The sequence below is a fragment of the Ammospiza caudacuta genome, chromosome Z (assembly GCF_027887145.1).
Source record: "Ammospiza caudacuta isolate bAmmCau1 chromosome Z, bAmmCau1.pri, whole genome shotgun sequence".
Lineage (NCBI taxonomy): Eukaryota > Metazoa > Chordata > Aves > Passeriformes > Passerellidae > Ammospiza > Ammospiza caudacuta.
The window spans coordinates 84,645,639-84,659,227 of record NC_080632.1 but is presented as its reverse complement, the minus strand read 5'-3'; the positions used below and the strand labels follow the sequence as shown (position 1 = coordinate 84,659,227).

At 39.9% G+C, this 13,589-nt stretch overlaps 1 protein-coding gene across 2 annotated transcripts in view; it reads right to left on the bottom strand.

Moving 5' to 3' along the window:
* Nucleotides 1-289: 289 nt before the first annotated feature.
* Nucleotides 290-13,589, bottom strand: part of SETBP1 (SET binding protein 1) — a 267,975-nt gene continuing 254,675 nt past the window's right edge. For both annotated transcript variants that reach the window (XM_058823563.1, XM_058823564.1), the window contains 2 exons: nucleotides 10,974-11,141; nucleotides 290-5,883 (listed from right to left, as the gene is read on the bottom strand). In XM_058823563.1, coding sequence (XP_058679546.1) covers nucleotides 5,327-5,883; nucleotides 10,974-11,141 — 725 coding nt within the window. In that variant the 3' untranslated portion in view covers nucleotides 290-5,326. The remainder of the gene's footprint in view (nucleotides 5,884-10,973; nucleotides 11,142-13,589) is intronic.

Here is a 13,589-nt window from a genome sequence, read left to right as displayed (position 1 = left end):
AAGAAAGAAAGAAAGAAAGAAAGAAAGAAAGAAAGAAAGAAAGAAAGAAAGAAAGAAAGAAAGAAAGAAAGAAAGAAAATAAAAAAGAACAGAACCAAAGCATGTTTTTATCCATTACCATAAAGAGGGCTTGTGAATGCATGGTATTAGTATCCCAAAAGCTATTAAACTCCCTAGTGATGGGAAACAGATGGAAAATAAGACAAAAGAATTCACAACTCATGTTAGATTGAATTGAATTCCTTTAATTTCACACAATGAATAACATATGAATAGGATTAACTTTTTTTTTTCTTTTTTTTTTTAGTTAAGTGCTCTATACTGTGCTAACCTGATTTGGTAGCGAAAAGACTGAGCTTTGTTTTAGAAAAAAATGTTTAAAAACCAACATCTAAGATCATGAAGGAGCATGACATTAAAGCATGCCAGATGTATCTAAGCCTCAAAGAACATCAAGTCCATATCCATTTTTAAATGTACAAAAATGCTTCATGAATAAAAACTGTTACAAAAAGAACATTTCAAACAATGTACAAGTTTTTTTCTTGCCTCTATATTCAATAAAATACAAATACATTTTTTTGCTCTAAAATATGTTTACATACAATCAAAGTAGAACATGCAAATTACACTTTAAAAAAGGCTTTTAAAAACCACTTATGAATACAAACTAAAAATTAGCCAGCACGACTTATAGAACAATCTTGTGCCCCATTCGTTTGATTTTTTAATTTTTTGAAATACAGTATATACATATTTAACACTTCATGTGCATTTATTATTTAAGAAATAGCTTAAAAAATAAAGAAAAAGAAAAGTAAAACAAACCAACATGGGATTGAACTGCTTCCCCATGTTGTCCAATTGGCAGCTCTTTTCATGTTTTTATATTTTTTTCTTTTTCTTTTTTTTTCTATGTAGTGTTTTATGCAAACTAGGCAGGCATCTTAAGGAGATCTCCAATATGTGTTCTTTGTTGAAATGTGCTTCTAATTATCTCAGAACTGCTGCACCCCAGTTTTTGGATGATATGGAAAGAAGAGGCATTACAAGGGCAAGATGTTTATTTTTTCAATTCAGAAAACCATCCTGGTTTTGTTTCTTGGATTCTTTTTTCCTTTTATAAAAAAATTTTGGTGTTTTTTTTTTGTTTCCCTTTTCCCTGTATTCTTTTAGTTGTTCTTCAAAGTCTTCAGGATGCTCATTAGATGTGCTTACGTGCAGTCCTGAATCAGGGCCTGTGAAAATAAGAGTTAGGGAAATCCTTGTGATTGGAACAATGATTTATGTTTATTTGGTGCTTTACTGTAGTGCTCAGAAGTCCTCGTGATGCACTGGCACCCCATTGCACCAGATGCTACCCAAATAGTCACAATTCGAATATTCTATGTTCCACAACATTTCTGCCAAATGGGCCATGCTGTAGGATACTCGGGTAGCTGATGACTATTTTCACCTCTTTTAAATTTATTTTTTTCCATTTCTTTTTTACAGTTATCCAAAAACATGCAAGGTGCTTTACAGAAAATTTAATAGTGAAGGGCTCAAGAAACTGGCAGCATGAAGGTCTTGGAGACACAAGTGGTAATGTTTTTTTTTTTTTTTTTTTTTTTTTTTTTTCCTCTCTCCCTGAAAATTTATCCCCATTTCTGGTTTTACACTGGATTGAGGAATAAAAGACCCACAGAGTGGATGCAAACCCGTGGCCTTATTTCATATGGCTCACAGCCACGTGATACTCTTTTGTGTTTTTATTGAAGCATGCTCAGATGTGTGCTAATCTGTGACACAGTGGAGGTGTTTGAAAGGTTTTTTTGGTCTTAGTAAGCAAAAGGGCTTTCACCCCAGTATTATACAGTATTTGGAAATGTGTGGAGAGAATCCAGAGAGTTCCTCAGTAAATCTTCCTTGTAGTAAGGGAAAAAAAAAATCAAAAAGCTCATTACTGGAATATTGTTGGGTAATAAACGGCAGGAGTGGGATTTTAGCCTTAAGCCCTAAAACTAAATCCTTTATGATCTGCATGTAGTACATCGCCTTAAAATATTCTGTCAGCAACTTGCTTGTCATCTTTATAGACTATGCAACATGCAGAACACAAATTCTGAGTGCCATCTAACAGTATTTTCAGTCTGCTGTTTACGACACTAACAAGCCACTCTCCCTGTCAGCCCAGGACCAGCTGCATGAGGGTGTTGTGTGGACAAACATCCAAAGCTGAACCACAGCACCACGCTCCACCAGCACCTTCTTGCCACGAAAACACAAACCTTGATCTTCTGGGTAGAGCCCATCCCATGCTGAGAGCTTTTAGCTACCAAGTCCTGAGCTTAGTTTCTCTAGGACAAATAGGACCCCTTCATGGTTTTGCTCAACGAAGGGTCTGTGGGGTTGTTCCCTCCATGTGGATGCTCTCCTTAAACACTGTGCCTGTAGCAGCCTTTTGGATAGCACTTTTTGGAAGGATAAGAGCATTCTTTTCCCAAATCTCAGGAGCTTGAGAAGCAGCAGCCACTCCATTATCCTTCCCTGGGGCAGTTTTATCCCAGTGTGTCCAGAAAGGTCCAGCCCAAATCCAGCCCTTGGGGGCACTCTGACCCTCTGGAAGCCACGATGGGCGTTGGATGGCAGAATTTGTTGCCTTCAGACCTACTTTTCCCTCGCTACACACTGAAATGTCCTTCAACGCTAGGAAGGACATCACTGGAGATAAAACTAAGGATAAGTTTTTTGGCTTAATTTCAGCTACCTGGAATACTAAACTTACGATTTTTTTCTGTCATTTTAAGTGACTGTCACCTACTTTCAAGCCCAAAGGAGATTGGGAATAAAAGATTTATAAGTTAACTAAACCTCAATCCAATGTTTTATAAGGAAGAAGAGAGGAGTTCAATGAGGTTTAGGGTTTTTTTCTGCAGGCCTACAACTTCAGTCAATAACACTGTGCTAATTCAAGAGAGCTGAAAAGCAAAATTGGTTTTAACAGAACGAGCAACCAGCCAATTTATTTCTAAGCTGCATTAATTGGAAAACAAAAAGCACAAATAGGTATGATGAATGATGCAAAACAAATTGGAAACAAAATTCTGCGATCCCTCTTATCAGTTTTAAGGAGTTAGGACCTCAAAATTTGTTCCAGTCTTAAAAAAATAAAAAATAATACATCCCCTCTTCCAGCTCCCCGACGCAATCCTATCCCCATATGCGTTCAGTTTTAATAAGCTAAGGTGCTATCACAGAAGAAAAATCAGTCTCTAAAAAACAACGAGTTGTATGTTTACAGTGTTCCTCTAACACCATAGTCTTGATATGATTTTTGTAAATAAATAACAGAATAGAAACACAAAAATTTTTTGTGGGGACTTTTCATTGAGTTTGTTGTTTTGTTTTTTTGGTGGGGTTTTCTTGTAGTTCTTCTTTTTTTTTTTTTTTTTTTTTTTTTTTAGTGTCGTGCTATATGAAGCTTCCTTGGCAATAAACCAATTCAAGATTTCTTGAAAAAGGGAATAGAATTTGGCTTGTCAACCATTAAGAAATTCCAATCCCCCCTCCCTTGGTGGAATCTTCCCTCCCTGTTCCCATTTTAATATCCATCTTGCCATGCTAGGTGTTGAGTGCACCGCAGGATTTAAAAAGAAAGGAAATAAAGTTGAAAGTACCTATTTCAAATTTCAACAATTTACTTTCTTTTTTAAAAGCATTGACACTGCAATGGAACAGTTTTTTGTTCAGTCTTTGTTTTAGCGAAACATTTTAATTGGGCTGTGGATATGGAGCTTGGGTATTTTACCCAAGTTTTATCAATGGCTAACGGACAACTCGAATGAGAAATGTACAATTTGAACTGACCATTTAAAGAGACGATTTGTCACACACAGTTTGCATACATGCAGACTGAGAGCTTTATAATTACATTATGTACAAAAAAAAAATTATTTTTTAGTTTATTAAGGCAACCACAACTTGGAGAACATGTCCAAAGTGGCATTAATACAATTGCAGTGGTGATACCCTTTGAACATTTTTATTTCTATTTTCAGATAAGAACACTTATTCCTTTTCTTTTGTTTTTCAGAAATAATTGCCAAGAAAGGATCTATTATCCATAGGGTTTGTTCTATATTTTTTTTAAAACAATCTACTTTATCTATTTTCTTTAAAAGATAATATCAAGGCATTGCTACCCAAAGCAAATTATTAACATTCTGGTTTTCCCGTTAATTTCACTGGGAATTGCAGATGGCAAAAACTTGGTAGATTTGGGTTCTGGTTTTTATTCTATTTTTTTTTTTGTGTCCTATTTTTTTTCCTTTTGTCTTTTTTATATTATTTTTTTGGTGATTTTTTTCCATGTTTACTATAACTATTCCCCAGAAGTGTCTTGCTGTTCTCTACTCATATGTACCGAGCATCAAAACAACTTGGCTGATGGATGACCCCTTTTTCACATGCCATTGCCAAGTTGCTTCATATAAACGTGTTATTGTAACCGAATATCCGTGTATACCTTATTTTAAATGCTGTGATATTCCATCGTTTCTTGGGATAGCACTCGGAATTAGTGTGCACGCGTGTAAGGCTCTAATTTTCTATTGCCTATATTGCAGCTAGTTGTAACTAGGCAAGTAAATGAGAAAGAAATATATAGTTCTAACAGGAGCCAGGCATTTTGGCTTATGCTGTCCCAAAGCCTGGTAGGTATATAAAACTGGAAAAAAAAAATCAAATAGGTTATAACCAATATCACAGTTGAGAAAATTACATTAATTTTTGTTGGGTTTTTTTCTTCTTTGTTTCTTTCTTTGTTTCTTTCTTTGTTTCTTTGTTTCTTTTTTTTTCCTTTTTTTTTTTTTTTGCTTTTTTACAGTGATTTATACTATGGTAAAGTTACTCTTAGTTTCGCCTGGCCCACCAAACAGAATCAGAGTCGAGCATGCACCCTTAGTGACAATGTTCCGCTATCTGCGAGGATGACTTCCAGCCTCTGGGTACGGTATGAGAACAGCAATGCTGAGATTCAGATTAGTTTTGGAAACTCGGCAGAGTTCATGCTTTTTCCAACTTTGACACACATCCTCCTCCCCTGTATCCCCCACTTTTCCCGCACCTTTCCCCCCTCTTTCCTTGGGGGGGTGGCTTGGGTCAAAGCGATGAAGAGGAAAGATGCGCGCCCCAGCTGGCACAGCTCTCTGCAATGAGTTCTGGCTGCTGAAGGGACAGGTCAGTCTGGTGCTGCCAAAGGGGCGAGGCCGACTGTGCACCTCCTGTCCCCCAGTCCTGGCGTGCTCCACTGTGGGCACCCAACATCTCACGAGGTGCACTGGCCTTAGGGAAGGCCTTCGCTTTCGCTCCCTCTGCCCTTACGGTGCCGCTTCACTTTCACGTCCTCCTCTTCCTCCTGCGGGGACTTGTTTTTCCTTTTTCCGACCCGGGGTGCCCGGGGCAGAGGGAGAGGGAGTGGAGGGGGTGGAGGAGGCAGAGGAGGCGGCAGCGGTGGCGTCTCTCGAGCCATGTGTATGACAGCCTCGATGGTGGCCATGATTGTATCTTGAGTGGCTGCTTGCTCCAACATTAACGGGTTGAGTGTTGGTCTCTGACCTCTTTTGCTCGGAAGGTCAACGCATTTTTCCAGAACGGGCATTTGGTCTCTGGAGTCTTCGTCAAAGGAAAGGGGTTGCTTCCGAGGACGCCCCCTCCTCTTCTTCACGAAGTTATTGCCTGTCTTTGATTGTCTCTGCAGCCGCTTGGCTTTCAGGATCTTGTTCACATGGTCCAGGTTCTTCTTTGTGGACAGGATCTTGGTGTAGTTGCACATCTTGCGCACCTCGCACTGGATTGCTTCGATTTCACGGCGCTTGAACCTTTTCTTCAGCGGTGAGCTGGCTGTTGGGAGACAAGGAGAGAAACAGGGGTGGGTCAAACAACAGTAACTGGAAATTCTTCTTTTTTTTTCTAGCATCATGAAGAGTAGATGGAAATACAACTTTCACGCAAGTAGTCTTCAGAGATTGCCTGTTCCCTCTTCTAAAGCAACAAAGCTTTTGCTACAGCAATGTTTTAGCATGGGTTTGCTTCATTCTCATTTTTCAATCTTTAATTGGAGAGAAGGAAGCTTAGCATAGCTGTCATATTGGTCCAACTTAACTATTAAACCTTCTGTACCCCAAAGATATAATCCTGATGTCTTCAATTCAGCCTTTAATTCTTGTCATGAATGCCAGTTAGTATGAAAAGTGTTTGTTGCTGAAACTAGTAGGCAGAGACAAGATGTGTGGGTCACTTCATCTGTGGCAAATTCATTACCCCTGCCTGGGTTTCTGTACTATCATCTCTTCAGATACTAGCTGAACCTACTCAGTCACATAATTGACTTTAATGCCCCCAAAGTAAGCTTACTCCTGGTTCAGATCACTTACTTTAGATCTGAACCAAGTCCAAAGTAGTTAAGTTTCTTGCCAAGGTCACGTTGTGAGTCATTGTCAGAGCTGGGAAGAGTACCCAGAATTTCTTGGCTCCTTGTCCTTTGCTTAGGATACGAGACCTTGCTTGTTTTGCCTAAATTGTCTCATTGTCCTCTCCTGACATGGCATCTGTTCAGAGCTCAGGATTTGCACACGGATTAGAAGTAACTACCCCTTTGTGAGGGAAGCAGAATGTATTAATTGTGCTATTGCAATAACTGGTGCTCCCTTTCACTCCTAACATACCTGTTCTGTGCTGCTGGGAAAGAAATGATGGAACTCAGAATTTCCTTTTTGGTAAAGAATAAAACATCCTACTAAATTAACCTCAGCCCACATCTACTTGCAAACTTAATTTACACCTGACTGTCAAGCAGTCATTTGGGTTTGAAATCCCTGAAGTTTCCCAAGCAGGCAAGATTTTGAGAAAGGTTCATTTGGGGGTTATCTCTGCCTTCATGGCTAACAGGCTAATCTTCCAGCAGTAGTTTAAATAAAGTTGCTATTGTAGCATTTTCTGCAGATAACCGGGAGCTGTCAAGTTGTAGAATCTCCTCTTGCTCTCTATGGGCTGTGACAGATTCAGCATATAAACCTCATTCACTGGCCTCCCCTCTTGGAGAACATAAATTATTGGCTCTTATACCACCATGTTGCTTGGATTCAGCGAAGAGCTTGCATAAACAAACCCAAGTTACAATGTAAGAAGCAGGAGTGAGTCATAAACAAAACACAGACATATGCTCTCTTATAAATAAAGACCTGGGATGGCCAACTTCCCAAAGTCTGGTTTTCATTAATTACAAAACAAAATACATTTTCCATATGTAACCCACTCCCCACACCAAAAAGAAAAATAAAACCCATTTGCAGTTTGTGGTTCACAAAGGACAAAAGAAAAGAGGAATGCAGTCATTTTGGTACCAAAGGAAAAGAGAAAGGAAATGAAATATCCAAGTTGCTCAGGAGAAGCTAATTAGTTGCACAAAATTCCTCCCAAGTAGGTCACCCCTAAAAAACTGTGGATTCAAGATCCCTAAAGGCAAGTGGCAGCAAGCTATTTCCGAGAAATTTGATCAAAAAAGGTTAAGTCCCTGTCACAGAAAATGATTATTGTCATCTGTTCTCACTGGTGATTGACATAAGGAGCCCCAATAACTTCAGCCTTAAGCATTAAAATCCTTTGAGTCCCACCCATATCCTGAGAGTAGCTTCAGGTCAGAAGATCTAAAAAATCAAGTTCACTGTCCACCTTTTGCCTTTTATTTCTATAGTCAGGGCGCATTTTCAAATCCTATATTTTTTTTTAATTACAATATTGAGGTGCTTTTTTTTTTCCTAAAAGTAAAGCTGAAATTTTTCAGTTGGTGATTGACAACAGAAAATTTATCAGAAATGCAGGAAAGCTTGCAAGGTATCACGATGATACCAGGAGCTTTGGCTTTACTCTCAATTTTCATTGGAAAGAAAGTAAGCCAAGGAACTGGGGAAAAAAAGATTGAAATAAAGCACTAGCCAAGTCCCTGCAAAGATGTTATGTGTTTACTGAGATTTATCTGCTGCCAGCTGTTTCTGCAGATTGGTGTTATCACTTGAGCATGGTCAGTGGAGACCTGGTCTGTACAGCTGGCAGAGGATGACCTCAGCTTCTAAACCCTAAAATGGGAACACTATGCAGTTCAAGATGACCTTGCACATTGTTTTGATGTCCTGATGCTGGGTAAGAACACAGAGCTCCTGTCTATCCTGAAACCCTCTCAGGCACTCAAGAGGTCACTCAGGCTAAGAGCCCTGAGTGGAGCCTGATTCTGAATAGACACGGCCCTGGTGGAGCAAAGGCTGGCACCTGCCTTCTGCCAAACTGCCCAATTCCCCAAAGTTAACTGATATGCAGGCAACTGTGGGTAGGCGTCTGCTCCTGCATGTAAATGGATGGCTGAACACCACTTTCAGTGCATTTCTTCATGTTTAGATAATTTTTTTGCCCTTATAAAACTTTGCAAACTCACGAGTCTGTTCATTTTTGTGCTGAAACACATTTTCACATTTTGGAAAAAAAAAACCCTATGTGCTGTTCTGTGCTGGCTTACTGCACTAATTTTTCCTTTGTAAATGCTTTGGGGTGTTTATGGCTTTCTCAGGGAGCTTGTTAGAAGCTACTAATCATTCTTTTTCTTTCTTCCTGGCAACCCTCTGAACTTGCAGGCTCTAAAAATCATCTGAGTTGTTACACAGTCTGCCAGTAGCCAGAATGCATGTACTGGGTAAGTACCTGTGCTTTCAGGTCAGGCTTTTAAAATGAGATATTAGGAAACCCAACATAATTTTGATTATTGAATGTCAGGGACATCTGATTCTACATTTGGTGTAGGAAGACTATGCAGAAAGAGTCTGATGGGCCTGCAGGGGGAAGCTTTGATGAGGTGTGCCTATGATGAAATACCAGGGAGATCTGCCAAAGTAAACTAGCATTGAAGTGAGAGCCATTAGGTGTTATCAACTCATCTGGAAGCTCTTGGTGAACAACCTTTGATATAAAATATTTTCCTATATTGCCATGTGACACACTGCTCGGCTGAAAGCCAAAGCCATGCATTAATCTTTTCCATCTTATCCAGACAGACCCTGCCCAACCCTGGACCCAGGCTGGTCTGTGTTGGTCTTAGTTTTTTGGATTTTTTTCTGGTCTGCCTCCGCAAAGGCAAAATCCAGCTTAAAATGAAGGGAAAATACAAATGCATGATGCAGCACAAGCTTTTATACTTTTCTCACTCTCCAAACAACCCCAGCTAGCTGCCCCAAAACAAGCAAGAACCAATGGTAGCCTTAAAGCACAGCTTCACACATTCCAAACAGGGCACACGGAGGCCTCGTGCTTCTGCCCTCGCCAGGGTCCACAGGTGCAGTGAGGCTCCGTCTCACAGATCAGAAATGGCTGCGGGCCACGCTGGGAAGCCATACAGGAATGAAATGATGCTGGAAACAGCTTCTGAAGCAAAGAGAGCCACTCCTACCAAAAATACATATTTCCAAGGGGAGCTAGAGGAGGCTGAAAGACCCACTCCAGCAGTGATGGTGAACAAGGAGGTGAGCCCAGGCAGATCAGACCCTTTGGATGTTCTTCATTATCCCCATAAGTTTATTCTGGATGGCCCTGTTATGTCTGAAGCCCTGAAATCCTTCTTGCTGCCTGTTATTCTCCATCCCTTCAGAGGTGCCTGAGGCCATTTGCAAGAACATGGCACAGAGGAGGCTGCTCAAAGCTGGGGTCAATTTCTTGGCTTGCATTGAATGGAAGAATTTTCAAAGAGCTTCCTATTAATTACAGGAAACCCATGGCACTGTCCTGTTTTCCCATTAACACAGTTTCTTTCAGTTTTCAGCTAAATTATTTCAACATCTGGGCTACAGATAAACCAACAATTTAATTAGACTTTTGAAAATGGAAAGAATGAACTATGCAGTCAAGCATACACTTTCATCTTGTAACGGATCATAAAATATTTGTGTGCTTTCCTTCTCTGCTGCTTTAAAAATCTGTCCTTGGTTTATATATAGGAAAGTACTAAAGACTAAATAGACAATCCTGATTTTTTTAATATAAAAATTTATCTTTACAAAGGCTAATTTGCAGTATGAAACCCTTGTTTTCAGAATTTATTCAAGAAGTGCGAGGGAAATAAAAATAAGTGCGTTGAAAAAGCACTTTTAGCTGAATGATTAAATATGCAATAATTCTGTAAGTCAGTGATACAAATATGTTTCTTTTGAATGTGGCATCAAAAGTTTGACTAGACTATAAAACTCCTAATGCATGTAGGGTAATGAACTGTGGATTCCCCAGTCACTGGAAATTAATAAAAAATGGAAGATTAACCTCTCTATCCATGCCCAAGGAAAGGCATGATGATGCCTGAATGACTTGGCTCAATTTCCAAGGGTATAAAGATATCACCTTTCTGATCTGATTCAAAATAGAAGCACAAAATATAAGTTGGTAGAAAAGCATGCTATTCTGACTTATTTATTCTGGTATTTTAAATCACTGCTCATTGCCCCAGACAATTTTGCATTTGCAAGACAGAATATTATGCTAAAATCACTGAAGTATGCAGTAAGAAATCTCATCTGCTCCTCAGCTATTCACTGTGTATTCGGTTTGTTCATGCTACAGGGGTGGGAGCATTTAAAAGAAATGAAGAATGGGGCTGAGGAAGGAACCCAGGAGTCTTGCTTCAGAGTCTTGCTTCCTGCTAGACCCTACAGGCTGGTGCTACTTGCATCCTCATTATTGCACAAGTGCTGGTGTGTGAATAAAATAGATTTGATGTGCCAAGATCTACAATCACGGTAAGAAAGCATTGGAGATGTTACAGCCTGATTATCACATTAGATATTCATATTTGCAGCTTACTTTTCCAATCAGGAAGAGAATTGGGTGAACATATGGTACAGCTCCAGAAGGAGGAAGATGGGGAAGAAACAGAGGGGCTGGAGTGAAAACAGCATTACCTGCTTCAGATGTTGCTGATGATGAAGGTAGGAGAGATAATACTGGACTTGGCATTGCAACACTGTCAACAGCTGCTGGTTTCCTTCTGGTCATCACATTACAGGCAGAACTTTCCATTTTACCATGAAGTGAAGTCTGGTCTGCTTTTAAGTGGGGACCTGCAATTCCTGGGGAAACAAAATTTGGATGAGTGTTAGTACTGTAACATGTCTGGGGATATATCTGAAAAAAAGGGAAGTCAGTTGCTGTCCTTGCTGCATTGATATATTTCCATATTTCCTTGTGGATGTATCTGTAATACAGTCTTGATACCCACAAAGACCATAACTGTGATCAGTTTTTGATAATTTTGCTGGAGGATGTACCATCACTGGTCTCTATAAACAATGGTGAACCAACAAAACATTTTACTTTTAGTACATTAGTGCATTAGTACTTTTTCTTCTGAAAAACCACGTACACTCTGATACATGGATAAAGACAGATATCCTTCATAACTCTGTTTACTGGGAATGCCTATGTATCATTTCCTGTGCAGTTCATTCTCCACACATAGTTACATGCTTCTCTGCTGTAAACACCCGACTTAGTGGGTGTTTCATCTGAGCAAGGAGCAGGCATCAGGAGCAACCTCAATATGCAATTCCCATCCGGAGCACGTTACATTTATTTTTCAGGAATTCCCTTCCTAATTAAATTTGCCTTGCAGCTCATCAAAGGGAAGTGAGTTAAGGAAAGAAAGAGTTGTTTGTCATATATCTTTCTACCTACAGTTTACAATGCGGAATAAATGAGTGGTAAAATAATGCCAAAGAAGTTAAATATTCCAGAAAAATAAAAGTTATGCACTATGGCTGGCAAATTCCTCCACTAACAGTATTCCTCAAACTCTTGTGTAGTTTTTAACCATTTTGTTTGCTTGTAAATATGTGAAATTTAAACTCCTGGCATGGAAATTTGAAAACCTCTCCAAGTCTCTGTGATGTTGGGCTTCAACGTGATTAGGGCAGATATTAATTTGTCAGAGATAATCCTTCATAAATTCCTTCTTTTTTCAGATCTCAACCTGCACATGAGGCCCAGATAAAATGCACCAGATTTTGGCAACTAAATTATACAATGATTCAAAAAACCACAAAGCAGCTGAGGTTGAAAACTTCTCTTGAGACCACCTTGCCCACGTCACCCTGCTCAAACAGGGTCATCCAGAGAAGGCTGCCCTGGACCACATCTGGCCAAATGAGAATATCTTCAAGGAGGGAGAGTCTACAACTTCTCCCTACAAACTGTTCATCCCCTAAATCTACACTGTTCAGGAACAACTTGTATTAATGTTTCAGCTTGTGCCCAATTACTCTTGTCCTGTCACTGGGCAGCATTGAGAATAATCTGGCTCCATCCTCTCTAATCTTTCCCATCAAATATTTGGATGTGTGGAAAAATCCCCCTTAGCCTTCTGTTCTCCAGGCAGAACATCCCATCCTTCTGAATCTTTCCTCATAAGACAGATAATATCCCAGATTCTTCATAATCTCTGTGGCCTCTGACTGGACTCTCTTCCATATGTCCATATTCCTCTGGATATCAGCCACTGCTCTGAGTTCTGAAATTCTCCAGATTTGTGAAGGGTATTCTCTACCCTGCCACCCTGCTCATTAATTGACATATTAAAAGTTTTTAGTTCCCATATCATGGGGTGCATCTCTACTGTCTGGTCTCTAAGTGGATTTTGTGCTACCCATCACAGCCCTCTGAGACCAGCCAGTTTTCAGTCCATCACAGAGCACATTTATTCTGCCTGTGTTTCATCATTTTGTCTGTAAGAAGCTGATGGAACTCAGTGGCAGCACTCTTGCTAAAGTCAAGATAAAACCCATCAGACTGGTGAGGCACGATTTCCACTTCACAGATCTGTGATAACTACTCCTGGTCATCTTTTCCTCCTTCATATGTTTGGAAATGCTCTTCACAATTGTTTACTCCATCAGATTCTGGAGATTGAGATGAGACTGAACAGCCTTGTTCCTTCCTTGCTTTTTCTTCTTGACCTCATTGGACTGATATTTCTTCTCTTCTAGTCCTCAAAAACCTCTTCTGATCACCACAATCTTTCAAAAACAACCTAGAGTAGTCTCACAGTGATGCCAGCCAGATCCCTCAGCACCTTTGGGTACATCCTGCCAAATCCCCTGGATTTATGCATACCCAGTTCATTTAACTGTTCCCTAATCAGATATTCCTCCAAGAGCAGGTTTTCTTTCCACAGCAGCATTACAGGCCTGGGATTCTCAAAGGCCAGTCCTACCAGTGGAGATCAAGGCAAAGAGGACAATCAGTCTCCTGCTGATCTTTTTCAGCCAGGGTCCCTGTTTCATTCAGCAAGGGGCCCATATTTTCCATAGGCTATATTTGGCTGCTTTATGTAACTGTCAAAACATTTCTTGTTGATCTTCTGCCCTAGATTCAACTCCAAGTGGGCTTTGCCTTCCTAAGCCCATCCCTGCATGCCTGAATATTGTAGATCTCATTCCCTGGCTCACTTGCTTCCATGTCTCTTTTGCTTCCTTTTTGTACCTGGAATTACTCAGGAACTTCTTGGTCAGTCATGAGACTCT